Source organism: Lygodium microphyllum, chromosome 25 (genome assembly GCF_053477565.2).
Source record: "Lygodium microphyllum isolate KBCC chromosome 25, Lygodium_microphyllum_v1.1.10, whole genome shotgun sequence".
NCBI classification, from domain to species: Eukaryota; Viridiplantae; Streptophyta; class Polypodiopsida; order Schizaeales; family Lygodiaceae; genus Lygodium; species Lygodium microphyllum.
Window position 1 is genome coordinate 10,654,571 of NC_141159.1, and position 25,450 is coordinate 10,680,020.

The 25,450-nt window shown below is 40.6% G+C and overlaps 1 protein-coding gene across 10 annotated transcripts in view; it reads left to right on the forward strand.

Moving 5' to 3' along the window:
* Positions 1 to 25,450, forward strand: part of LOC148013909 (E3 SUMO-protein ligase SIZ1-like) — a 105,419-nt gene that overhangs the window by 51,785 nt on the left and 28,184 nt on the right. For 9 of the 10 annotated variants that reach the window (XR_015688672.1, XR_015688669.1, XR_015688668.1 and 6 more), the window contains one exon: positions 11,382 to 11,450. The exons of the other annotated variant lie outside the window; for it this stretch is intronic. Coding sequence is in view for 1 of the 9 variants with exons in the window: in XM_087666875.1 (XP_087523001.1) it covers positions 11,382 to 11,450 (69 nt within the window). In the remaining 8 variants the exon portion in view is untranslated. The remainder of the gene's footprint in view (positions 1 to 11,381; positions 11,451 to 25,450) is intronic. 10 annotated transcript variants of the gene reach the window in all.

The window sequence follows — 25,450 nt, forward strand, 5'->3', positions numbered from 1 at the left end:
GGCATCCGATGATGAGACACACTCGTACTCATCCTCACTAATGAGGTTACTATCATCATCAAATGATGGCTTTCTAGGTGGCGGCTGTGTAGGCAAGGGGGGGATGTTATCATGAAGCACAGGATGTGAGCTACTAGAGCCCTGCCTTACATTTGGCACTCAAACCACCCCTCCTCGATGATGGAGAGCGTCGAATGACCATGCCCCTGCTACCACCTACTTAAACTCCTTGCCCATGAGCACGCTGACTGCGAGTGTCACGAGTATATGCAGCTATAAGCTCTCTATAGAGCTAAGCGAAAATCATATCCTTCTCCTCGTCCACCTCTTTATGTATACTTGGAAGAGTGTCGCTCGTTAACTTGAATGTATCAACATTCACCTACACAATACAGTGATGCACGTAAGATTGATCATTGTAAATGCTAAAGTCTAAATTGTGAAGTATAAAGTTTAAACTTCAAAGTTCAAAGTTTAAAAGTTAAAACAACAAATTTTAAATGTTATGGTTAAGTGTTTAAACTTTACTTGCTTCGGACTACCCATGCTCATCATAGCCCTTATCATGCGTAAGTTAGTGCGGTAATAGACTAGCCGCTCTAATTGTTGTGTGCTAAGCCTATTACGAATCTTTGTGTGAATGAAATAATAGGCACTCCAGTTTCTCTCACATGCACTCGAAGAGCAATCCTAGGCAAGGACACTCATGGCTAAGGGTTGAAGGGTCTCCGGTGCGTATCCAAAGTTTTGCCACCAAAATAAAGGCTTCACAAGTGACTTTCTCCTCCAACAAGTGGAAGAAGCAAAAGCTACTTGCCCTCTCTGATTTGCATAGCATCCTAGCTCCTCTAGCACTGCATTGTGGTCATCCACAGGGACCACACGAGTCAAATAAGCAAGTTGGTCTGAATGGAACTCTCTATCATCCATGACTGCCGGTGACTTGTAGGCCGGATGTACCAATGCGGCAAAACCATGGATGGGCTTATGCATCCACGTCCATCTCCTCTCTGCTATCTCTAAAACTTGTGCACATTGTGTCTCTGTGATCAATGTACAAGCCCGTGCCTTTGTCAATGCCGCTCTAAAGAAGTGAACAAGAAGGCCTATGGTGGACTTCTCGCAATCACTTATACGTAACACCCTATAAAAGGGAGCCATGACAATGACAACGGCACAGACTTTTTGCCAAAACTGCTCATTAAGGCACAAGTGTTGCATGGCTTTGGCCTCCTTTGTGTCATGCTCATTCTACTCATTCCATAGAGTGGACACCACTTTTTGGCGCAAGGCGGACCGCACCTCATAAAGGCACTTCAGCAATAACCATATGTAAACAAAGTGAGTTGAAGAAGGCTTCTTCAACCCCAGTGTGGTATGCTCATGATACATTGCAAGCACCTTTACCTTTACCGTGAAGAATGTGACAATTGATGTAGCTTTGCGGACCATCCTCTTTACCTATTGAGCTTCCCAATGTCCTCCATGAGCAAGTCCAAACAATGACTTGCACATGGAGTCCACACAATTGTAGAGAACTCGGCCTCAAGCAAACGGCCCATGCGCTGACAATTCGATGCATTGTCGGTAACAACTTGCACTACATTTGAGGGGTCCACCTACAACCACAATTTACAAATTACAAGTTATGTATAAATCAAATTTCAATTATGAATCATGATATTATCATAACGAAAGAAAGTGAAACAAATTTAAAATGCAAATTGCAATGTATACCTCAATGATTGCTTGTTGAATGTGGCGGTTGTCATGAGGACATGTATTTTTGAAACCTCACTTAATATGTTGATTAATTTTTAATCACATGATTAAGTAAATGATGCACATGTGAGGTGCAACTAGGATTAAAGTAAATTTACGAGCTCGGGACCCTAAGAAATCACGGATGTCAAAGGCAAAAGTTGCTATAAGTTATACCGCATAGGTACTTGGTGGTATCTGGTGCCAGTTGTTGGCCTAGGTCATCCATTTGGCCACAAGTGTCAGTTGGTGACACTAGAGAAGTGGTGTTTAATGGTACCTAACGCCAATCTGATGGTCAAAGATGGCGCAGAGACACTCGGGAATGAAAGTTGCCTAGCCAATTTAATTATTGGCCAGTCAGATTATTTTTCAGGGCACCGAAATATTTATTAGATTAATTTTCAGTATTTAAAGATTGAAAATTAATATTTAATTATGGAAAATGCTGGAAAAACCATTTGGGAAGGCTGCCACTTGTCAAAAATGCCCATCCATGCAAGATTGAAAAACGTCTTTAGAGGTTGGAGAGAGGCATTTTTATAAATTCAGCCTGCAAGAGAGAGGGAGGGAAGCTGCTGGTCTGATTTGCAGCCATTGGAGGACCTTCTGAGGTAGCCAAGGGCAAAAGAAGACCAATCAATAGCAGGAGACAACATCTACAGGCTGTTGAGGCAGGGCAGCAGCAATGAATGATTGATTTTCTTCAGTTCTTTGCATCTACATGCCGTTGTGGCAGGGCAGCAACTGCACTTGACTGATTTTCAGTCATTCTTCGCGACAAAACTCTGAATTTTCTCTCTCTACAGCTTTCCCTCTCATCTCTCAGCCATTTCATAGCCTTGCTCCGAAGATCTCAGCATTTGGACCTTTGGAGGCTAAGAAATTGCAAATTTCTATGCTGTAAACCTTAATTTGCAGCAGAAATTAGGGTTAGCAGCAGCCTTGGGAAGCGTGCCATAAATTGGAAGCACCAAGACTTGGATTCAACAAGACTGAAGGTGAATTTCAGCTGAATTCAGGTGGAGGACTAGCCAGCCATTGAATTTGGGGCATTTCCATCGTCTATGAAGTGGGTGAAGACCAATTGAGTGCCCGAATCAAGGGGCAAAATAGATTGAAGACTTGCTGGTCACTTTGGACGGCAAGGGGAGTTGAAATACCGAAAGGGATTGGGAGAATCCCATTGTAAGTCAAGTTTTTCTTCAATAAAGCTAAAGAAATACCGAAAGGGGCGCCAATTTTGGGGCCCATCGGGTATGCATTGTCTAAGATTAGTAGGTAAATTTGTATTTTCAGATTTGCATTTATTGTTTGCTGCTGTAATTAAGTTGTAATCAGGGATTTACCACCCTATCCGAGGAGGAAGGCTGGTTTCAGCTGTAGATGAATGCGCCCGTCGTTTTTCTCCCCCTCTTGCCGGTATCTACGGCCCGCAAAAAGTAAGTGCCGAGTGGACATGAGATGAGTATGTTATGATTCCCCGTTTCTTACGATCACTACATTGGTCGGTGAGAATGGAGCAACCATATTTTATCCATGCGGCTTGAATAGGATCAAGGGCTCTATCAATCTTCTCTTTCTCTTCATCAATCTTTCTCGTTGTCATGTTGTTGTATGTGACATCGGTCCATCCTTCACATGGACCCACATTGGCAATGGCTTTTACCATCTTCCATTGCTCTTGCTTTAGGACATTAAATGCAAGATTACACTCAATTACCATGCCTACAATTTGAATGTTTGCAAGTGATTGCCTTTCTCTAAGAAAAGCAATCGATCCACGCACATGACCGGGAGCTTGAGAGAGGGACGATTCTCTCTCTAGCACCAAATGAGCCTCCACTCTTTGTCTTTTACCGGAGCCGGATGTGGATGTGGAGTCCCTACCACCAATGGTAGAGGCCTCTTCCGCATTGGTTGAAGATACGCCCACATTGGATGCTTCCTCATTAGTACGCATAGGAGTTGGTGCCGATAAGCCACTTCCTCCTCCTCTTGTGGATCCCCCTCTCATCTTGGCGAGAATCTCCTCTGCAATGTTTTGAGGGATCTCTTTGTATGGAGCAAGTTGCTCCTCGTCTTCGAAAGATGTTGGAGAAGCCGAGTTGCACCACTTGTATAGCGCTTCCCGCAACACTTGCATGTCCAATGGTGGGAGTTGGACTTCTTTGTGTCCCTCTCCACATGGATCGCATGCAAATTGAAGGCCTCGCGCTTCTCACGAGTCATGGTGCCGATGACGAATAGAGGCCAGAGAGAGAGAGAGAGAGAGAGAGAGAGAGAGAGAGAGAGAGAGAGAGAGATGCTTGAGTTTCAACTCTTGAAAGTTGAGAGGGAGACTTGAGAGGCTTGAGGGTTGGGGTAAAGTTGAAAGAGCAAGAGTGAGAGAGAGGGGATGGGAGATGAGAATGGCAAATGCTTTGATAGGGTGTGGGACAGAGGGGATGGGAAATGAGATTTGAGAATGGCAAATGCTTCGATAGGGTGCAGGAAAGAGGGGATGGGAGGTGAGATTCAAGAATGACAAATCATAAGTCCATTCAAGAATCAAGATCTAAGAGAGGAAGGTGAGAATGACAAATCTAAGAGTAGAAGCAGGGAGGAGAAGAGCACCTTTTGTAGATGAGAGAAGGGTCAAAGTTCAAACAATCAAAGAGGGGTCAACGGTCAAAGAGAGGGCTACCAGCTAGAAGGAATCCAAAGAGGGCTAGGGAGGGGAGTGCGTGGCTGGAAAAGGGGGTGGGGTGAGGTATCCAAGGCTTCCCACCCCCCAAAAAGTGCGGGATAGAGGGGATGGGAGATGAGATTTGAGAATGGCAAATGCTTCGATAGGGTGTGGGAAAGAGGGGATGGGAGGTGAGATTCGAGAATGACAAATCATAAGTCCATTCAAGAATCAAGATCCAAGAGAGGAAGATGAGAATGGTAAGTCATAAGTGCTTGTTGAATTGGTGTGGAAACATGGAGGAGAGGAGCACCTTTTGTAGATGAGAGAAGGGTCAAAGTTCAAACAGTCAAAGAGGGGTCAACGGTTAAAGAGAGGGCTGCCAGCTAGAAGGAATCCAAAGAGGGCTAGGGAGAGGAGTGCATGGCTGGAAAAGGGGGTGGGGTGAGGTATCCAAGGCTTCCCACCCCCCAAAAAGTGCCACGCAGGCAGGCGAAGTAAAAGCGGAGGCGCAAAAAACATGGGACGCAGGATCCAAGTGGCGCAAGCGACGTACCCCAAATAGGCCCAAAATTCGTACGAATTTGTTCGGATACGCACCGTACGGTACCGTACAGTTTGTACCTTATGAACCTGTCCGTACGACGTACGAAGGCAACTATGTGCTAAGTCAAGAGCATCGGACTTCTTAACGACACCAGAGTAATAAGGAGACTTCACATGTTTTCCATATATGCAATCATTACAAAAGTTGAGACCAAAGCCTTTTGCATCAAATCTCCCTAAAGAGGAGAGAACTTAAAGGCCATTATGGCTCATATGGCCAAGTCTCTTGTGCCAAAGTTCCATCTGTGAATGAATTTCAGCCATAGCCAAAAACTTGCCAAGTAATGCTTTACAATGCAAATAATACAAAGTCTCCTTTTTGTTGCCTTTAACAATCGGCACAGAGCCTCTGTGAACCTTCCAAGATCCACCACCAAAGGTAGTAAAATACCCTCTTGTCAAGCTACCCAATTGACAATAGAATTTTCTTTATGCCAGGTACATATTTGACATCTTGCAAAATCAGTTCTTGGCCATTTTCAAGGGCCAAGTGAATGGTACCTACACCCTCTATTTCACAAGCATAATTGTTGCCCAAGTAAACCTTGCCTAGGCAACTTGTAGTGTATTCAAAAAATGACTCCAAAGAGGAAGTAACATGAAACGAGGCACCGTTGTTCACTATCCATGATTGAGACAGCCCATCATGAGTGGAAAGTAAGGCATCAATTACCTCCTTTTAGTGATATGCATATCACGCTGCTGCCTAACATCTACATCATTATATGAGGTTGCAACAAGTATCTCTCCAGTGTTAGAGAGCTCTTCAATAACCACACTAGATGCAACATTTGTCTTTGCAACTTCTTTTGAGGGAGAGCTGTCATCATCTTTCTTGTTATCCTTCTTTTTCTTTCCTTGTTGTTTCTTTCTTTCTTGCTCTTTCTTGTAGTATCAACAATCGGGCTTTTTATGCCCTTTACGTCCACGTTGATAGCAAGTAACATCTTGCTGTTTGGCCTTGCGTTTACTCTTGCATTTGGCTTTATTTCTTGCATTACCCCTCTTTTCTATCCTACCTCTAAGATGATAGGCTGAACCACTTTCTTTCTCCATTGGACTTTCTTCTAATCTCCTTATCGAGAATAGAGCCCCTAATACCATCAAAGGTTAAAGTAAGGTTGCTGCGTAGTGAAACAACCGAAGACTCCCAGCTATCAGGCAAAGTCATCGACAAGAAAATAGCCTTCAATTTATCATTGAAGGGCTGCAAACCAGAGTTTTGCAATTGACTCAAAATCCTTGTGAAAGTACTCAAATGTTTACAAGCTTGCGTATGAGATGCACTTGATTTTGTGGAGTTGTATTTTCATAAGTGTCCATCAACTTTTTCCATATGGCATAAGCCATATCAAGTCGCTTAATGTTTGTAAGTATATCATCAGATACAACTGTTGTAATGTATGCAATGGCCTTCTTGTTGAATCTAGCCCAATCATAGATGCAGGCTTGACTTTCAAAAGAGCATCATCACAATCCTTGAGAAACAAAATGCCTTGCATCTTGTCTTTCCACAAGTCAAAGCCAGTACCATCAAACCTCTTGATTTTAAGAAGGGATTTAGTGTCATTGCTGCTAGAAGCATTTGCAACCATTTTTCAGCAATGCATACAATAAACAATGCTGCAATTTATGACAACAAACAACGAGCTGAATATTCAGCTAATTTCAGCCCAAATTTTCAGACAATAAGAGCAAGACTCAGTCCAAGTACATGTACATCAGTGGAACGAACAACTTTTAGCAGTATAACTGGAATTTCAGCATATAATCCATGCATATACTATTGCCAGGTGACTCCTACTTTAGGAGTATCACCAAAAATACATTTGCAACAATCTCAGATCTGCACCATGAATATTCAGCAATATATCAACTCAATGGGAGCCGCCAAACATGTGTACTACATACATATGTGACCAAGTTAACTTCTGATACATAAAAACACCAAAATTCTCTGCAATTTCTCCAAAATCTCACAAGTGGGAGATAAATCTCACTGCTTATAGAACCAAGATTTGCCTCAGCAATGTTCCCAATGTACATTTCAGACATCAATTTTGGCGAAATTCTCAAATTTCAGCAAAAGCCCCAAAATTTTGCTGACCAATCTGCCCTGATTGCATTAATACATGATCCGGAGAGCATAAAACTGGAAAAATTAGAAAAATTTGCTAAAGTTTTGCAAAAGCCTCAAATTTCTCAGGTTGAAATGCGCACCAATGTCTGTAAATTTGGCTCAGTTGAGCAAAATTTCATTGATACATGAAAAGGCCAAAAATTTTCAAGGCCAATGTGCACAATTTTTGCAATTTCTGGATCTGATTGTCTTGTTCTTTATCACGGTTTTCAAATTCGAGAAAAGTCCCAAATTTTTTGGCCAAGTTGGCACATTGTACTTATGCACACGAATACCTGGTAAGGAAGGAGAATAAAAAATTGTAGAATATAAAAACAGAATTAAATGGGACCTGTCAAGGGGTTGACTAGGCCCCATCACACCCGTTGGACCTGCGTCGGTTGTCTATTCGCCCATGCGAGATGTTGATTGGTTGCCGGTTTGCCCACACTTCCACACCGTGGTGAGTGCTAGACTTGTCGCCGTCGACCTGGTGTGTGGTGTCCATTTGGTTGCAATGATGTTGCCATCTGCCTAACGCTAAGACTACCCCGTCACCTGTCGACCTGCTACACTTGGTCCATCAGCCAGAGATCGGAATAGTGAACCGATTGCTGCCACGTTGGTCGTCAGCTGAAATTGTGACGAACAGCCAACGGATGATGTGCACTTGATTAGTTTGACATGAACGACAAGTTGGCCTGCTCTCAGTGATTGATAGGAAAGGTGAATCGCTTCTCGCGTGCAAAACTAGCTCACACTCTTGGGAAGCGTGAATACTATTACTAGAGCTCTGATACCAGTTTGTTGTGACAGAGTGCAAGATAGGAATGGAGCAAGAACAAAGCTGAGAGTGAGAGGGAGAAAATCCCAAGATGAGTGTACTAGTAGGTGTTACAGTATGCAAAAAATAAAAAATGTATTTATATGTTAGGGTACAAATAAGGGCGTGTTCTCACCCGTAAGTTTATACGCACGTAGATTGATGGGACTTTACACCCAACAAAATGGGTCTTTAAACTCAAACACAAGGCTAATAGTCCTATTGATAGGTACAAGGCATGCTTGGTTGCAGAGGATATGCTTAGAAATATGGCATAGATTTTGAGGAGACTTTTGCTCCTACATCCTGAATGATGACTGTTAAGTGTGTTACTAGTATGGCCGTCCATGATGGATGGAAAGTGCATTAGTTGGACATTGAGAAAGCATTTCTTAATGGTGACCTCCAAGGTTTGTGGTTAAAGGCAAAGAGCACTTGGTTTGCAATTTAAAGAAGGTTTTGTATGGCTTGAAACAAGCTCCTTGTGCATGGTATTCAAAGATAGATGCTTTTTTGAATAGCAAATGGTTCAAGAACAGTCTAACTGCTCCTATTTTGTGCGTTAAGAATGAAAAAGGGTTTTTTAGGGGGGGGGGGAAAGAGCAGGGGGAGGCTTGCTGGTCATCATTCTTTATGTAGATGATATGCTACTCACTAGACCGGAAGAGGATAAAATTGCAAATTTTAAGGCTCAATTGAAGAATACATTTGCTATGTCAGATATGGGCCTCTCACATTAGTATTTGTGGATTTAGTTTATCCAAAATCAGCATGGTATCGTCATGTCACAGTCACAGTATGTGGGAAAGCTTCTATATAGATTTAACATGGAGGATTGTAAACCTATGAGTACTCCTATGGGGGAAGGGTTGAAGCTTTCTATGCATGATGGTAGTGAGATGACTGATGTTGCTATTTACAGCTAGGCTGTAAATTGATAGATAAGGCATCCAAAAACCTGGCTGTAAATTGCAATTTACAGCCAGTTTGTTGGATGGCTTATCTATCTGTGCAACACATGCCTTGGTATACAGTTTGTAGTATCTTAGATGAGAGGCTTATGCATAGCACATGTATAATTTATTGGCAAGCTGTTAAGTGGATCTTCCGCTAGTTGCAAGGTATTGAGATACATGCCATGATATTTCCTGTGCAGGGGGGGTGCGGCTTGCAGTTACAAGCTTACAACAATTTAGATTGGACTGGAGACTCAGATACTCAGCAGTCTACTGGTAGATATTATTTCTTTTTGGGCCGTTTATGCATTTCATGGCTTAGTAAGAAACAACCTACAATGGCTACTTTGTCTTGTGAGGTTGAGTATAGGGCAACCTTCACAACAACAGTTGAATGTGTATGGCTGTGTAGATTGCTAGCTGATCTATAGGTTTTGTTGGAGAGTTCTATATCCATTCTCTCAGATAGTTGAGTGCTATTGCAGTAGCATGAAATGGAGTGTCTCATGGTTGCACGTAACACGTTGAGACTCACTACCACTATGCCAAAGAGAGATCAAGAGAGATTAACTTGATGTATGTTTCCACATAGGAAAATGTTGCAAGCATTTTCACCAAGGCTTTACCATGTGAAAAGCTTGAGGCTTTCCATAATTCCTTGAATTTATTACCCTTTGGTGATTAATTATCCTTGTACTTCATCACATTGGTAGTGTAGGGGTGTTAGAATTTGCCAATTTTGGGCAATGCCCAATGTAATTTGTGTGGTGTGGACCCTTGTTAAAGCGTCAAAGTGTGGTGTGTCTAGGACTTTAAATGTGGTGGCACTAGGCTCTAGAGTTGCGTTCATCCAACTCTAGTTAGGCTGTGGGAGTTTGGCTAGGTCAACCTTGGAGCTTAGTTGTGCTTTGTACTTTTAGTGTGTTGTGTAATCTTGAGCTAATACACTCTTTTGAGCTCACATTGTCTACAGTTCACTGTCTCTTGTTTCTCAATCTTGAGTTAGTACACTCTCTTGAGCTTACATTATCTATAGTTCATTGACTCTCGTTCCTTTTTCCTCCATAGCTAGCTAAATCTCATAGCAATCAGCTCCCAGTTGTGATAGTGTCCTTGGGTCCATTGCGCCCACGAAATCTAGGATGGGGATTCTACTGAGATGTTGTTCAATGATGAGAAAAGAGAGACTCCCTTGAACATCCTCATAGTTGCATGTTGGGCCTTTGACCTAGGCTACAACTCCCTAGGTTGACACCATGGTCTTTATTGTGCCATCGAATATCATCTCGAGGCTCTTCTCTGTACCTCCTGGGCTCTAAGGCAGTGCCATAGGTTGTGTCTCTATGTCTCCTTTGGCTCACTGCATCTTGTGCATGCCATTTGTTCCTTGCCATATCCAAGGCAATTGCCAACTATTAAGCTCCTATGAGCTACAAGACATGGGAAGAGAGAGACCTTCCTAGGCCCTAAATTGTCATATAGCCTCCTCCAAAAGTCATATAAGAACTCATCCGAGATTCTCTCTTTGTACCAATGGGGGGTGGTTGTTGGTTGTGCTTTGACCTTGCTCATCTGTATCCTCCTCCATGGATGAGTAATGTTGCCAAAGAAGGTGATGTCACATGATCTATGAAGAAATGGACCCCTCCACACCCATTGTCTTGGATTCCACGGTAATCTCTATAGAGGCCTCCTTTGATAAGCCCAATATCTTCATCCATCTACAAGGCAAGTGGTTGGGTCTAGGTCAATGTGGCACTTCCTTTCTCAGTGTGCCACTTTTTTGATATGCTATTTGGAGCATCCAATGAACGGTGTTTGGTCACAGTCCTCTCCTTGGAGACAACCATCCTCAACCATAAAAGCGAATACCTTGTCTATGCTAGTTGCAATAATTGCTATGAGAATGTCCCCTCTAGAGGAGAGACCAATCCAAGTTTGAGAAGTTTATGTATGTGTCTGCCAATTTGGTGGAACTCCTTATGTCATGGCCTCAATCATGACTCTAGCTTTCCTAAGGCCATGCAGTCTCTCTATGCCAATCTCCTGTGGTAACTTGTGAAATGCAAACCAATCTTCCACTGACACAACCTCTTGTAGAGAGAATTTCCCCAATGATAAGTATGTCCTCTATTCAAGAGCCTGGCCTGATTCTGATCTCAACTAATGATCGAGGAGAAGAGGTATTAGACTAATTTTTAGGTAGTTTAACAAGATAAACTATGGATGTTATATAATGTGCTTGTTACTAACATGGCTGAACTTCATGTGGGCTCCCTCTTTACTATGGCATGTTAAAATAAAAAAATAAAGAAACCTTTTTACTTGGTTGTTTGGTCCTAGCCATGTTACCATTGTGGTTTTCTTATTGTAGACCTTTTTAGTGCACACTATGTTTGGGTGAGGAAATTATTGCTCAGTTCACCAAATATATTCATTGCCTTTCAGGTTTTGTGTAACTCTCCGCCACCCATTACTACCCACCAAATTGACAACTTCTTCCATAAATTCAGAAGGGTACAATACCTTGTTACAAATGGTCTGTTTGTCTTTTGCTATTAAGAGTAAAAAGAGTACTGCCATTGTTTTCTTTTTGTGTCAGTTCTGGAAGTCAACTATTACTGGAATTAAGATCAGGTGATGGATGCCCGTAATCATAATTGAAGGATATAGAGCTATCCTCTTTTCTCATGCTTATAAACATCTTCAAGATGCTGCAAAGCCAGATGGAGATTGAAAACTTCATGAGATGACTATTGTATAGTCTTGGTTTTGCTTTCTAAATTTGAGAATCAGTGCAGCTGTAGTCAGTGACATGTTCACCACTTGCTTTATGTGTTTGCCGCCAGAAAAATGCTAGGTTTGGACTGCTGACTGGACAATGGGTTACACATTTTCACGTGCATATTAAAATAGGATGACACAATTATTCTGGTGTATGTTGACATCTTCAAGAGTGCTGAGAAGCTACATAATCATTGAAAATTTCATGGGCTGATCATCTTATAGGCTTAAATTTCCCATTTTACATAGAGAATCAGTGCAGCAGTAGGTAGTGATGTGTACATCACTTGCTTTGTGTGTGCGTGCTCTTGGCCAAATGATAGGTTTGGACTGCTTGATTTGTGGGCTGCATATTTGGGCTCCTTGCTGAAAGCTCTTGCTACATTCGTTGGTTGAGGGTATTTAAGGAGCACAATTGAAGACCAATCCCCAAGCAAACCAAGGGGCAAATTCGTTTGAAGGGTTGTTGGTCACTTTTGATAGTGAGAGGCACTTGGAGAGTAGAGGAGATTGAACACCCATTTGCAATAAGAGATAAAGAAATACCGCAATGAGCCAGTTTTTGGGGCCAATAGGCTATCCATTGTCCAAGATTAAGTGGTAACATTTGCATTTTTAGTTTATGTGAATTTTAAGCTTGTTGAAATTGTTGACTAATCAGGTCATTACCACCCTCTTTGAGAAGGAAGGCTGGTTTCATGGTTTCATTGCCGGGATACTATCAATTCTCTTGACTTGTTGGGTCCAAGGCACTTGATTGAAGGTTGGAAGCTTTGCTCCAGTGCTGAAATTTTGTTCAACTAAGCATTTACATTAAGAATGTCTTCCTATAGTGAAATGGGATTAACTAGTCATGAGGCATCTCATTCTGAAAATGCCCCCTTACCTCGGATAGTGGAAGGAGAAGTAAGCATCACATCAACACCCAAGGAAGGTATGAGTTGCATGCCTAGTTGAAAGCTTGTGAAATGAATGGCCTTGCAAGTGGCCTTAAGTAAGGCAAGAACCCGACCTCAGGATGAAAAGACTCCTTGTTGGTCTAGAGTATAAACCCCATTAAGGAAGGACAACTGAGGTAAGGAATGCCGAACAAAACAAGTCTTCACTCCGATCAACTAGTGGGTCTTGTAAGGGTTAGTGCCAACTAGCTAAATACAAGTTAGGAGCAAAAATATGACATAAGATTGTAAAACTTGTATACTTGAACTTGAATGTAAAGTGCTTGTGAGTGCAATGGGTTAGATTTGGAAAGGGTTAATGCCAACTTGCAAAAGACAAGTTAGGAGCGAAGATAGCACATAAGACTAGAAAACATGCATACCCCAACTTCAATGTAAAGTGCTTGTGAGTGCAATGGGTTAAGTTTGGAGAGGATCTTACTACTAAAAGATAGGTAAGCTAAAGATTTAGGAAAGTAAGAGTAGGAATGTGCAGCAGAGGAGAGAAGTTAGGCTAGAGCGTGCCTTGCAAGAATGAACATATATGCAGGTGAGAGGTGTGTTAAGTCTACAATCAGTGTCATTGAGATTTGAATTGGAGAAAGTCTCCACAATATGTTGGATCGAATAAATTTTGGGAAAATGGGCTCAACTGCTTGTGGTTGCACACTCCATGTAGAGGGAAACTTAGAAATAGACGATGACTTATTAAGTCTATACTCAAGGGAGACAAGTAGTGTCTGAGGACCAAAGTCCAAAATAGTGGCATTGGTGGACCAATCAAATAACCCCTTAGGTGAAGTGGGGATAGATAGTCCTGTTGCCATGTGAGCAATGGAGCTATCATGTTGAGGTGGAGGACGACGCTCTTTCGACTGTGGAAGGGCCCTTGCTTGATATGTTTGGGTTTCTAGGTGGGGAAGAGGGTCTATAGTTGGACTTTGAGTAACACTTGCTGTAAAAGTGGCGGGTCTTTTAAGAATGATGATAGTATCTATTCTTTTTAGGAACATTTTTCCAACCTTGTTTGAATCTTGGAGGGGAGTTACTTTGCTCCTCACTATCCGATTCAATCTTTGTGTTGTTCTTTGAACCACCTTGCTTCACTGTTTGGGGAGTTAAGGTCTTGATTGAATATTGGGATTTCTTATGGAATTGATTGAACAACCAAGTGTAAGGCAAGAGTTGACACTCAAATTCATAGAAGGTGGGTAACTGGGGTTGTGAGATGACTTGTTAGATGAAATTGAAATATCTATGTGGTAATTCGTTCATGAACAAAGTGACTTGATCATTTGTTGACTTGGGTAAGCCAATGGTGGTGAATTCAGCGAGCAATTATTGATACTTAGTTTAATTGACAGTCAAAACATCCCTTTTAGTCATTCTAAACTCTTAGAGCCCATGGCCAAGGTTGATAGGTTGGTTACGATGGTGAGCCATGTAGCTGTCAACTAGATGTTCCGAGAATCCAAGACATGTGGCATCAAATTTGCCAAGTGGTAAAGCTAGACCCATTAAAATGTGCCTTATTTGTAAACACATGCTTGGCTGATGTAGATGGATGGAGAAAGAGGATAGGTTGGTAGCATAGGATAGAAATGTGGATAACTAGGTACCATGGAGGAGAGAGAAATGAGAGACGGTGACAGTGTGAGCTGAAGCAAGATTGTAGAGTGTACTTGCTGAATTGAAAGATAGAGTGAAAGTACAACCTTTGTTTAGGTCAAGGATTAACCTAACTAGCTATTCACCAACTAACTAGAGTTAGGTTTATTTATGCTAGAGCCTAGTGTCGCTCTTTTAATATTCTAATATACTAGGTATACACACACTACATTGACACTTCAATAAGTGTGCACACCATACGAATTACATTGGGCATTGTCTATAATTGGCAAATTCTAACAAGTGCGAATGAGATGAAGTGGAAGGATGATGAATCACCAAAGGGTAATAAGTTCAAGGACTTTTGAAAAGCCTCAAACTTCTCATGTGGTAATGGTTTGGTAAAAATGTCTGCAACATTTTCTTGTGTGGGTACATACATCAAGCTGATCTCTCTCGCATAGTATCTCTTTCTGACATATTGGTAATGCACCTTGATGTGTATCGTGTGAGCATGAAAGATAGGATTTGGTATCCCTGTAATAGCACTTCGATGATTAGAAAGAATGGGTGTAGGAATCTCCAATGATATATGTAGATACAACCAAGAATCTATGCAACTATACACATTCCACTATTGCCTTAAAGGTTTCCTTGTACTCAGCCTCACAAGACAAGGTAGCCATTGTAGGCTGTTTCTTAGCCATGTAATGCATGAGTGGCCTAGAAAGAAGCAATGCCCACTAGTAGATTGCGTAGTATCTGAATCAATAGCCCAATATGAATCACTGTAAGCTTGTAGATGCAAGTCTTCCCCCCGGGAAATAGTAATACATGTGAGTGAGTACCTTGCAAATATCTAAAGATTTGCTTAACATCTTGTCAATTTATGGTCAGTGGGTTGTGCATAAACTTGCTCACTTGAGATACTGTATATTGAATGTCAGGGTGTTGTTTTAAAGATAAATACGAGAGCCAATAGCCTGATTGTAAATTGAAACATCAGACATCTCTTCACCATCATGCATAGACAACTTTAGGCCTGGCTCCATAGGACTACACATAGGTTTGCAATCTTGCATGTTAAATCTATGTGAAGGCTTGTCCACATTGTGACTCTGACTTGATGATGCCATGCTGATTTTTGGTGAATTGAATTCCCAAATAGTAGCGTAAACAATCCATATCTAACATAGCAAATGCATGTTTCAATTCAGCATCGAAATCTGCAATTTAATCCTCTTTAGGTCTTGTGAGGAGCATGTCATCCATATAAAGAATGATAACTAGCAAGTTTCCCCTTTATTCTTAATATATAGAGTAGAAGCAATCGTTCAATTTTTGAACCCTTTGCTGGCCAAATAAGCATCACTTTTAGAGTACCATATATGAGGAGGTTGTTTGAGACTATAAAGAGCCTTATGAAACTTATAGTCCTTTGTTCTTTTTCCTTCACCACAAACCCTAGAGATTGTGAAACATAAACATCCTTATGTAGATTCCCATTCAAAAATGTTTTCTTTATGGCCAATTGATGTGCTTTCTAGCTAGAATTTGCAGCCATAGCAATGACACATCTCATTGTATTTATACGGGATGTAGGAGCAAAGGTTTCCTTATAATCTATGCCCTTCTTTTATGCATGGCCTTTTGCTACCAACCATGCCTTGTACCAGTCACCAGTGCCTTTAGTCTTACGTTTGAGTTTAAAAAACCATTTAGTATCAATAGTCTTTTTACTAGGTGGTAAACACACAAGATCCTATGTAGAGTTAGTGGCAATAGAGTCCAACTCTTCTTGCATGGCGTGCATCCAATGTACATCTTGTTCAGCTTCCTCCAAGGAAGTAGGCTCATCATTATCTAACAATGAGCTTGTGAACATATGCTCATCACAAACATCATCTAATTCCATAAAATCAGCCAAATGTGCCCTCCTTGCATTATGTGTTGTATGTCTAGCAGTGCTTCTAATGCGTTGAGATAAGGGAGCATCCATTCTATCCTCCTGGAGAGTTTGTAACAACCATTTAGGAATTGTTTTAGTTGCATTTACAACAGCCTTTTCATGTTGTATTGCATCTTTCATTGCATGAGACAATCCAAGATTAAGTGACTGCTGTTTGGGAGCATGCGGTGCAACAATAGCTTGTTGTAATACGTCTGCCCGGCCATTTACTGCAGGTGCGGACCCCAAAGAAAGTGGTAGAAGACCCTCCAAGAAATCACCTATGTCGTAGGTGGTTGGCGTCTTAAATTGATCATGTGAAAATGCTGCATTTTTAGTGAAGATAATATCCCAATTGACAAATATTTTCTTTGTGTGTGGATGATACAAATGATAGAACTTGCTCTCCGAATTGTAGCCAATAAAAAGATTTTATTGCTTTATCATTGAGCTTTCCACGAAGCTCCTTTGGGACATGTGCATAGGCTATGCATCGGAACAGTTGAAAGTAATCAAGCTTGGGTTTCTGAAAGGCGTCTGAGAAGATGAAGAAGAAATCTAGAGGAATACAGTCCGACACTCAAAGGGCACGAGATCCGTTTCTCCTCCCAGCCTTGCCTAGTTAATTTTTGGTAACTCCCATCGTGATTCGATTGCCAGCCGTCAATTCTTGGTGAGTTCTACTATTCTTGGACTCTCTTTAATTCTAGGCTCCCCTAAAACCCGTTCGGGCGCCCCGGACGGTCATGCCTCGTGCATGTTTCTCGTAATTTACCTTCCTTCCCCTTAAGAATCGGTTTCGTCCTCGAAAACGATACTTGGAAGGTCTAACTGTAAATTGGGAAACCTTTTCTTTAAGGTACTTACTCGCTCCCATGTTGAGCTTTCTTCTGAACAATCTTTTCACTTAACCAAACATTCTTAATAAATAGTATTCCTTGTTCGTCTATTACGAACATTTAATATTCTTTCTGGTTCATGTGGATTAGATTGGTCATTTAATAGCTCCTCAATATTATCATTTAAAATTAAATTATCCAAATCACCCAGCTTCTTCCTTAACTTATTTACATGAAAAACTGGATGTATTTTTACTACCAGCAGGTAGTTGGAGCTTGTAAGCCAGTTCTCCCGCCTTTTTAAGTATTGTGAAAGGACAACAATACTTGGGTGAAAGCTTTGGACATTGTCCCGTTTTCATGGTTTTAGTTTGTTTAGGCACCTTAAGATAGACCAATTTTCCTTCTTTAAAGGAGATGTCTCTTCGGTGAGGATCTGCATATGCTCTAGATCGATTTTGAGCTTTTTTAATATTTTCTTGAGCAAATTTTAACATACTATTCATATCCTCCAAAAAATCCTTAGCTTCCTGAACCTTTTCCTTATGCAGTAGGACTGCATAAGGAGCTCTGGGCTGAAACCCATACATTAACATAAATGGACTATATCCAGTGGAAGAGTGCTTGGTACTATTATATGCAAACTCTGCTATCGGTAGATACTCTTCCCAATTAGTTTGCCTTTTACTTACATATGACCTAAGCATATCTTCAAGGATTTGGTTAACCCTTTCAGTTTGTCCATCAGTTTGCGGGTGATCTGCCGTACTCATGCTAAGTTTAGTATCCAACTTCCTAAATACCGCACGCCAAAATTGACTATCAAATGTTCTATCTCGATCAGAAACTATATTTGCTGGAAGGCCATACAATCGGTATATGTTCTCTACGAACAATCTAGCCAATTCTGGTGTTTTAACATCAGTTGAAGTTGGAATAAACCTAGCCATTTTGGTTAACCTATCCACAATTACCCACACAGAGTCGTGCCCCCTCTGTGTTCTGGGTAAAGCAACAATAAAATCCATGGAGATACTCTCCCATTTTCCCGAAGGAATCTCTAGTGGATGGAGAAGTCCTCCCATTTTCAATCTTTTAGCTTTATTAACCTGGCATTTATTACATTTGACCACATAGTCAAGGACATCCTTATTCATTCCAGGCCAATAGAACTGCCTTTTAATAAGACTATAAGTCTTATTAACTCCTGGATGTCCCGCACTAGGGATATCATGACACTCAAAGAGTATCTGGCGCCTTATTTCTGTATCTTTCGGGACACATACCCTACCCTTGTAGAGTAAATAACCATTATCAATGGTAAAATTCTTCCACTTGAATCCGGTTTGAGCAACCCCTAATGCTCCATTTCCTTGTTGAACATCCTCAGATATTCCTTCCTCAGTAGAAGCACTTTCATTTGGATCCCCATTTTTTATTGCTTCCCATATGTTGGAATATGCCGGATCAACCTGGCATTTCCTTTTTAAAGATTCAAGCAAGTTGGAAGTGAACTGAGTAAAACTCAATTCATTTATGATGGGCATTCTGCTGAGTGCATCAGCTGCTATATTATACTTTTCTTTTCTATATCTTATCTCATAGTCAAACTCTTGGAGGAGTTCGGCCCATCTGGCTTTACGCCCGTGTAAATCCGGTTGATCATTAAGCCACTTAATGCTTTCATGATCCGATAAAATCAAAAGTTTGGCACCGTACAGATAGTGCCTCCATTTCTTCATTGTATGTACTATTGCATACAGCTCCCTCTCATAAACAGAATAATTCTGTTTTGCACGGTCTAATTTCTTGCTTTCAAAAGCAACTGGTCGACCTTCTTGTAATAAGACCGCGCCTATCGCCTTATCACTGGCATCAGCTTCAACCACAAATGGTTTATTGGGATCCACTATCAATAATATTGGAGCTGTAGCAATAGCTACTTTAAGTTTTTGAAAACTTTCATTTTGGTCTGTTCCCCAATTAAAGCTCTTTCCTTTTCCTTTAAGTTGGTCTGTCATTGGAACAGCTATTTTGGCATAATCTCGAATGAATCTACGATAAAATCCAGATAAACCTAGGAAGATCTGCAGCTCTTCCAGGTTCCTTGGAGATGGCCATTCAATAATTGCCCTAACTTTTTCTGGATCCATCTTGATTCCCTCTTTCGAGATAATATGCCCCAAATATTTGACCTCTTGTGCAAAGAATTCACATTTAGTTTTCTTCGCATAAAGGGAATGTGTTCGTAACAGTTGGAATACTAATTGTAAATGTTCCAAATGTTCTTCTCTTGATTTACTAAAAATCAAGATATCATCCGAGAAGACTACTAGAAAATGTCCTAGATAGGGCCGTAAGACACTATTCATCAGCTTCATAAAGGTAGCTGGTACATTAGTGAGGCCAAAAGGCATCACTAAAAAATCATAATGCGCATATCTAGTACGAAATGCTGTCTTAGGAACATCCCGTGCCTTAATTCTTACTTGGTGATAGCCTGATCTTAAATCTATCTTTGTGAAGAATTTTTCCCCTTGTAATTGATTAAAAAGATCTTCCATTCTGGGCATAGGAAATTTATTCTTCATCGTTATTTTATCAAGTGCTCTATAATCAACACAAAGTCGCATAGAACCATCTTTTTTCTTTACTAATAAAATTGGCGAAGCCCAAGGTGAATTACTGGGTTGAATAAACCCTTTATCAAGGTAATCCTTAATTTGCCTTTCAACTTCTTGATGCTGCGTTTCACTTTACTTATAAGGTGGTTTAAAAATAGGTGAGTATCCTTATTTTTGTCAATTGGGTGATTTATATCACCCCTATCTGGTGCAAGGCCGCTTGGTAAATCAGAAGGAAACACATCTTAAATTCATCTAACAGACTACTTAATTCATTATTTACATTCAACTCACAAACATAAGAAAATTGTTGCTTTATATTACAGAAAGTAAAAGTGGTTTGTACAGGAAGAGACCATAACATGTATACCTCACAAACTTCCTTCTTTATCAGCTTCTGAACCTCAGTGGAACACAGCAAAGGATTATCAGATACTTCATGTTTACCTTGAATGACAAAAGTCTTACCATCCCTTTCAAATTCCAGTGTATTATGATGGTAACTACATTTTAAGGATGGTTCCAATCCCCATAGCCACTCCCTTCCTAGAGCAATATCAGCTCTTTCCATGTTCATAATTTGGAAATCAAGTTTATCTTTATATCCTTGAATCTCAATTTCCAAATTGGATACCATTGTATCCCATATTTTATTATCTTGACCTTGTATCATACGAATAACATATTGATGCCCACTCTTTTGTTGGGGAAGTTGCAATTTTTTGACAAGTGCATAATTTATAAAATTATGTGCAGCAGAGTCATCAATCATGACTCTAACCCTCTTTCCAGCTATCAATCCATGCACTCTAACTAAATCATGTGGACCAAAGGTAGGCTGCCACATAGAAGTTGACATACAACACTTGTGTTGTACATCCATGTGCAAGACCTCTAAAGATTTATACCTTTCATGTCCCTTTAATTCTAAGGTCTGCACTACATGGATTTGTTTTTCTTTTCCCTTGCCCTTGTCCTTATCCTTTCCTTTGTCTTTCCCCTTTTTCCTTTGAGGGCAATTTCAAGTAGCATGGTTAGGGGATAGGCAATTGAAACACAACTTTTCTTTTTTGGCCTTATCAAAGTCGTCTGGACTTAACTTTGGCCTTACATATTGTTTCTTTTTAAAAGGTTGTTTTTTACCCTTAAAAAATGACATTTTTCTTTTAAATTTGCCCACAAATTTTGAGGTTTTCAATTCCTTAGACTTGGGCTCCATATCAGTGAGACTAATGAGTGTACCTGGACGCATACTATCTTCATTGATTAATGCAAATTTAATTGCCTCTTCCAGCATCTTAGGTGAACTCCTTTTTACTTCCTTTTTACAGGCTTTATCTAGTCCCCTAATGAATCCTCTTGTCTTTTGAAATTCATCTATTCCTTCCAATTTGAGGATTATCTCATGATATTCCTCCAAATATATCAGCAGGGGTCTTCCCTTTTGTCTGACATAATCCCAATCTTCCCAATTTCTTTCCATTTCATTTTCAGGAAGGAATTCTTTCAAAAAGACGGATTCAAATTGAGCCCAAGTTTCAGGTATTTTATTTGCCTCCTTTAAAGTTCGCCACCATTTATATGCTTTGGGCCCCAAAGTTAAACTAGCCTCCAGTGCTTGGAGATGTGGTGGAGTATTTTTAAGTTTATGTAAATCTTTCCATTTTTGGAGAAAATTAAAGATTGTATCTTTATTTCTATCTTTTTCCTCCCCGTGAAATTGAGGGGGTTTCATATCTTTTAGAACTGGATTATCCCTCAACTTGTGGTGGGGTTCCTTAGGATCTCGCATAGTTACATCTAAATCTTTCGATGAAGATGGGATATCTGAGGTTTCTATCTTATTTTTATCCCTTTCTAACAATAAAGTTAATTGAGATTTTATTTCAGTGAGTGTTTAAGTTAAAAATTCCATTTGAACCCCTTGAGCCTGCACATGAGCAGTAAGATCATCAATTTGTTCTCGTGTAGCAAAGAATTCTTCCCACTGTTCTTCTTGCATCTCCGTTTCATGGGGATCTACCATAGGGTGGTCCCCGGAACTAGAACTTTCCATTACTCCCTCTTTCTTTTTTTCTGCCATTAATACACTGGAATTGGAAAGCAAAGATAAAAAATTTGCATACAAGGTAAAATACTTCCCTGGTTATAATGGCAGGGCAACTGTTGTTGGTTTTGTTAATAAATAAACCCGAAGAGTAAGGAACAATTTTTGTCTTCCCGGACGAAACCAGTAAACCAGTCACGCTGGAAATGAAGTTCTTTGACAGAAACGGAACAATCACGTGAACCACTGGTATATCTTCTATGTATAAAGCGGGTCTGACTGACTTCAGTCAGCTGGTAGCGATTTAACTCCTGGCTTCAGTAGGGTGGAGACGATGCTGCTGTAAAACTGCTCCTCGAAAACAGCCGTGTGACGTGTAGGACCTGAAGTACCATCTGATGCTTTTCGTCACGGCTTACAGCAGTCGAAAGTACCATTTGACGCGTTTTGCACGGCTTACAGTAGTCGCCTCACGCCTTTTGTCTCCCTGTTGCGTGTCACACTTTCGTGACGTCACACGACCACGATTTACAACTTCGTGTGGTGACCTTAAACGACTGATGGACGACGGGCGGCGACCTTAAACGTTTGACGAATGACGTGTCAGTCGAATCGTCTGGCGCTTGGGCTTGTAATCACCTGAAAAAGGCTTCACGAATGACTAGCAAGATTAGGACCCGACGGCTCCAGCAAGATGTGATGGCGGTTCTGATACCAATGAAAGGCGTCTGAGAAGATGAAGAAGAAATCTAGAGGAATACAGTCCAACACTCAAAGGGCACGAGATCCGTTTCTCCTCCCAGGCTTTACTAGTTAATTGCTAGCAACTCCCATCGTGATCTGATTGCCAGCCGTCAATTCTTGGTGAGTCCTACTATTCTTGGACTCTCTTTAATTCTAGGCTCCCCTAAACCCCGTTCGGGTGCCCAAGTCCCCGGACGGTCATGCCTCGTGCCTGTTTCCCGTAATTTACCTTATAAATATAACAGTTTCTTTCCATGCCAAGCTTCAAATGGTGTGATCGTCCTTAGTGCTTGGTGGGTGTACGATTGAAGACATGATTTGTGCACTGAAGGCGCTCAAGCCAAAACTTGTATGGCAGCCCTTTGCTTTTAAGCATTCATTTCCATAAGTATTCGATTTTTCCTTTCAACAATACCATTTTGTTGAGGTGTCATCCTAATAGTTGCTTGATTCATGATGCCATTTTCAGGCATAAGCATGAGACATGTTATTTCCTTCCTCAAAAGCCAATTTTAGTCTCAAGCTTTGCAACAAGATGTTTAAAATGCATTATCATGTTAGATTTTGCTTTCAGCCCATAGACCCATGTATACCATGAGTATCAATAAAACTGACAAAATAAAGATGAACCCCAAGTGCATGTGTCCTCGTGGGACTACAAACATTGGAGTGTATTAGTTGTACTTTCCGGACAGCACATACGACATTATCCTTCTTGAAAGTAAAACTAAGTATTTCCCCAAAATACATTCTTCATATGCATGGGGATATGGGATCTCCATTGGCGTCAATGCATCTACTATTTGACATTGCTAAAGGGTTATTAGATTGCCAAAACTCATATGTCCATAGTGGGGATACCAAAGCTCCACATTCTACATTGCGGGCGAAAGAATAGTAGTTGCTAGAGCATCATGAGAACCTCTGTTATCCATATCCAAGAAAAAGAGGCCCTTATACAAGGTGTTGGATAATGTGAGGGCATAATCCATCTCTCTGTCTTTGACAATGCATTTATCATATAAAGATGACTTGAAAGCCATGCTTATTAAAGCCAAATATAGACAAAAGATTCTTTGTGATACGAGGCACAAACAGAACATTCAGAAGCATGAAATCTGAACCATTTGCAATAGTAATCATACCCGAACCAATGCTACATACATCATAACTACTACTATGGGCACACATGCAACATACTTCCTTGCAAGGGCTGAATGCAACAATGTAAAAGAATGCTTCCTAGAAGTGATATGCCTGGATGCCCCACTGTTGAAATACCATGCATGCTATGTTTCAACAACATTGGATGCTGAATCAGCCATTGAAAAATCATAACTGCATAATAAAAATACATAATCCTTCTCCACAAAGTTGGCGGTAGCATCACCATTAGAAGATTTGCGGGTTGATGTCTCCGGGACAACCAAACAGGAGCCTTTTTTTCCTTCTCCGGCCAATTGCTGCCTGCATCACCATTAGAAGATTTGCGGGTTGATGTCTGTGGGACAGCCAAATAGAAGCCTTTTTTCCTTTCTTTGGCCAATTGCTGCTTTCATTCATCATTATAATGACCGAGCTTTTTGGAAAAATGGCATTTTCCATTTTTCTTTGACTTCTTTGTGTCTTGGGCAGCCTTATTTAATGGCTGTACCACATCATCCTTTTACCGATTTTTCACATTTTGCTCGACTTTTCCTTTGCCTTTGTACTTTGAGAGCATGGCTACATCACATGAATGCATTGCAACATTCTTCCAAATTTGTTTCTCTCATAGCAAGAGGCTTTCAAATTCCACAAATGTAAGGAGTTGTTGGCGGGCCCTTCAACAAAACAACAAAACCACCTGCTCCCCCACCCCCGCTCTCCAACAATAACAACATCAATGAGATATGGAATCCAAGAATCCAAGATAGGACTTAAGAAGTGACCATACCAGACGAATTACATTGGGGATTGCCCAGAATTGGAAAATTCTAATAGACAATGGTGTAAATGTAGATGTGGGTGCAACGGAGAAGGGTAGGATGGGTGGGATTGAAAATTGTAGTATAGATGGAATAGAAGTGAATGGAAATGAATGATATGAAATCGAAATGATGATGATGATGATTATGCACCAACTTCATTTTGACATTGAGAAATAAAATTTTTCTCATATGCACCTCTTCTTGTGTTTATATATTATATAAATACTTGTCATCTTCAGGACCAATAATGACTTTGAAGAGTTTATCCTGAGTGTCACCCATTTTCTACTAGAAAGAGAAAACATTTGAAAAAGATTGAGAAGCAAATGTATGCATACTTAGCAAGGACTAGATGGAGGAGGAGAGAAGATCCATGTTGCTGTCTCCAATAGGATGGCCAATCCCACGTGGAGGTTTTGTCCTTTTTGGATAATCAGTAGGCTGGTGTAACAAATCTAAGGTGAAAAACTCATTTTTACTTTCTAGTTGTTGTTGAGCTCAATTCATAAAAATAAGGTCATAGTTTGCTAGTGTGATCTCATAGGGTCTATAGACATGATGATAGTTAGATGTCTCCTTGTTAGAATTTGCTAATTCTATGGATAGTGTCCAATGTTTTAGTCTTTTGTTCTTTTTTTGTTCTTAGTGTGAACACAACTAAAGTTATAAGTTGCGTCACTAGAGTTAGTTAACTCTAGTTGAGTTAGAGCTATGTCTATCTTAGACCTATCTTGTACCTTTCATTCTCTCTTAGACCTATCTTGTACCTTTCATTCTCATTCTTTTAGTTTAGTAAGTACACTCTACTCTTTTGCTTTAGCACACTCTTATTGTCCCTCCATAGTTGGCTGTTATTTTCCAACATTTGATATCAGAGCAAGGTTCTACTCGCAGATTTAGTTTAGCCACTGTCAGTCGGTGCCACTCTGCCTAAGGTCTTGTTGTTGTTAGCTAGCTCTTTGCCCGAGGAAGAGAAGGACGAGCTGCTATTGTTTTTAGCATGCACGCAGCCCTA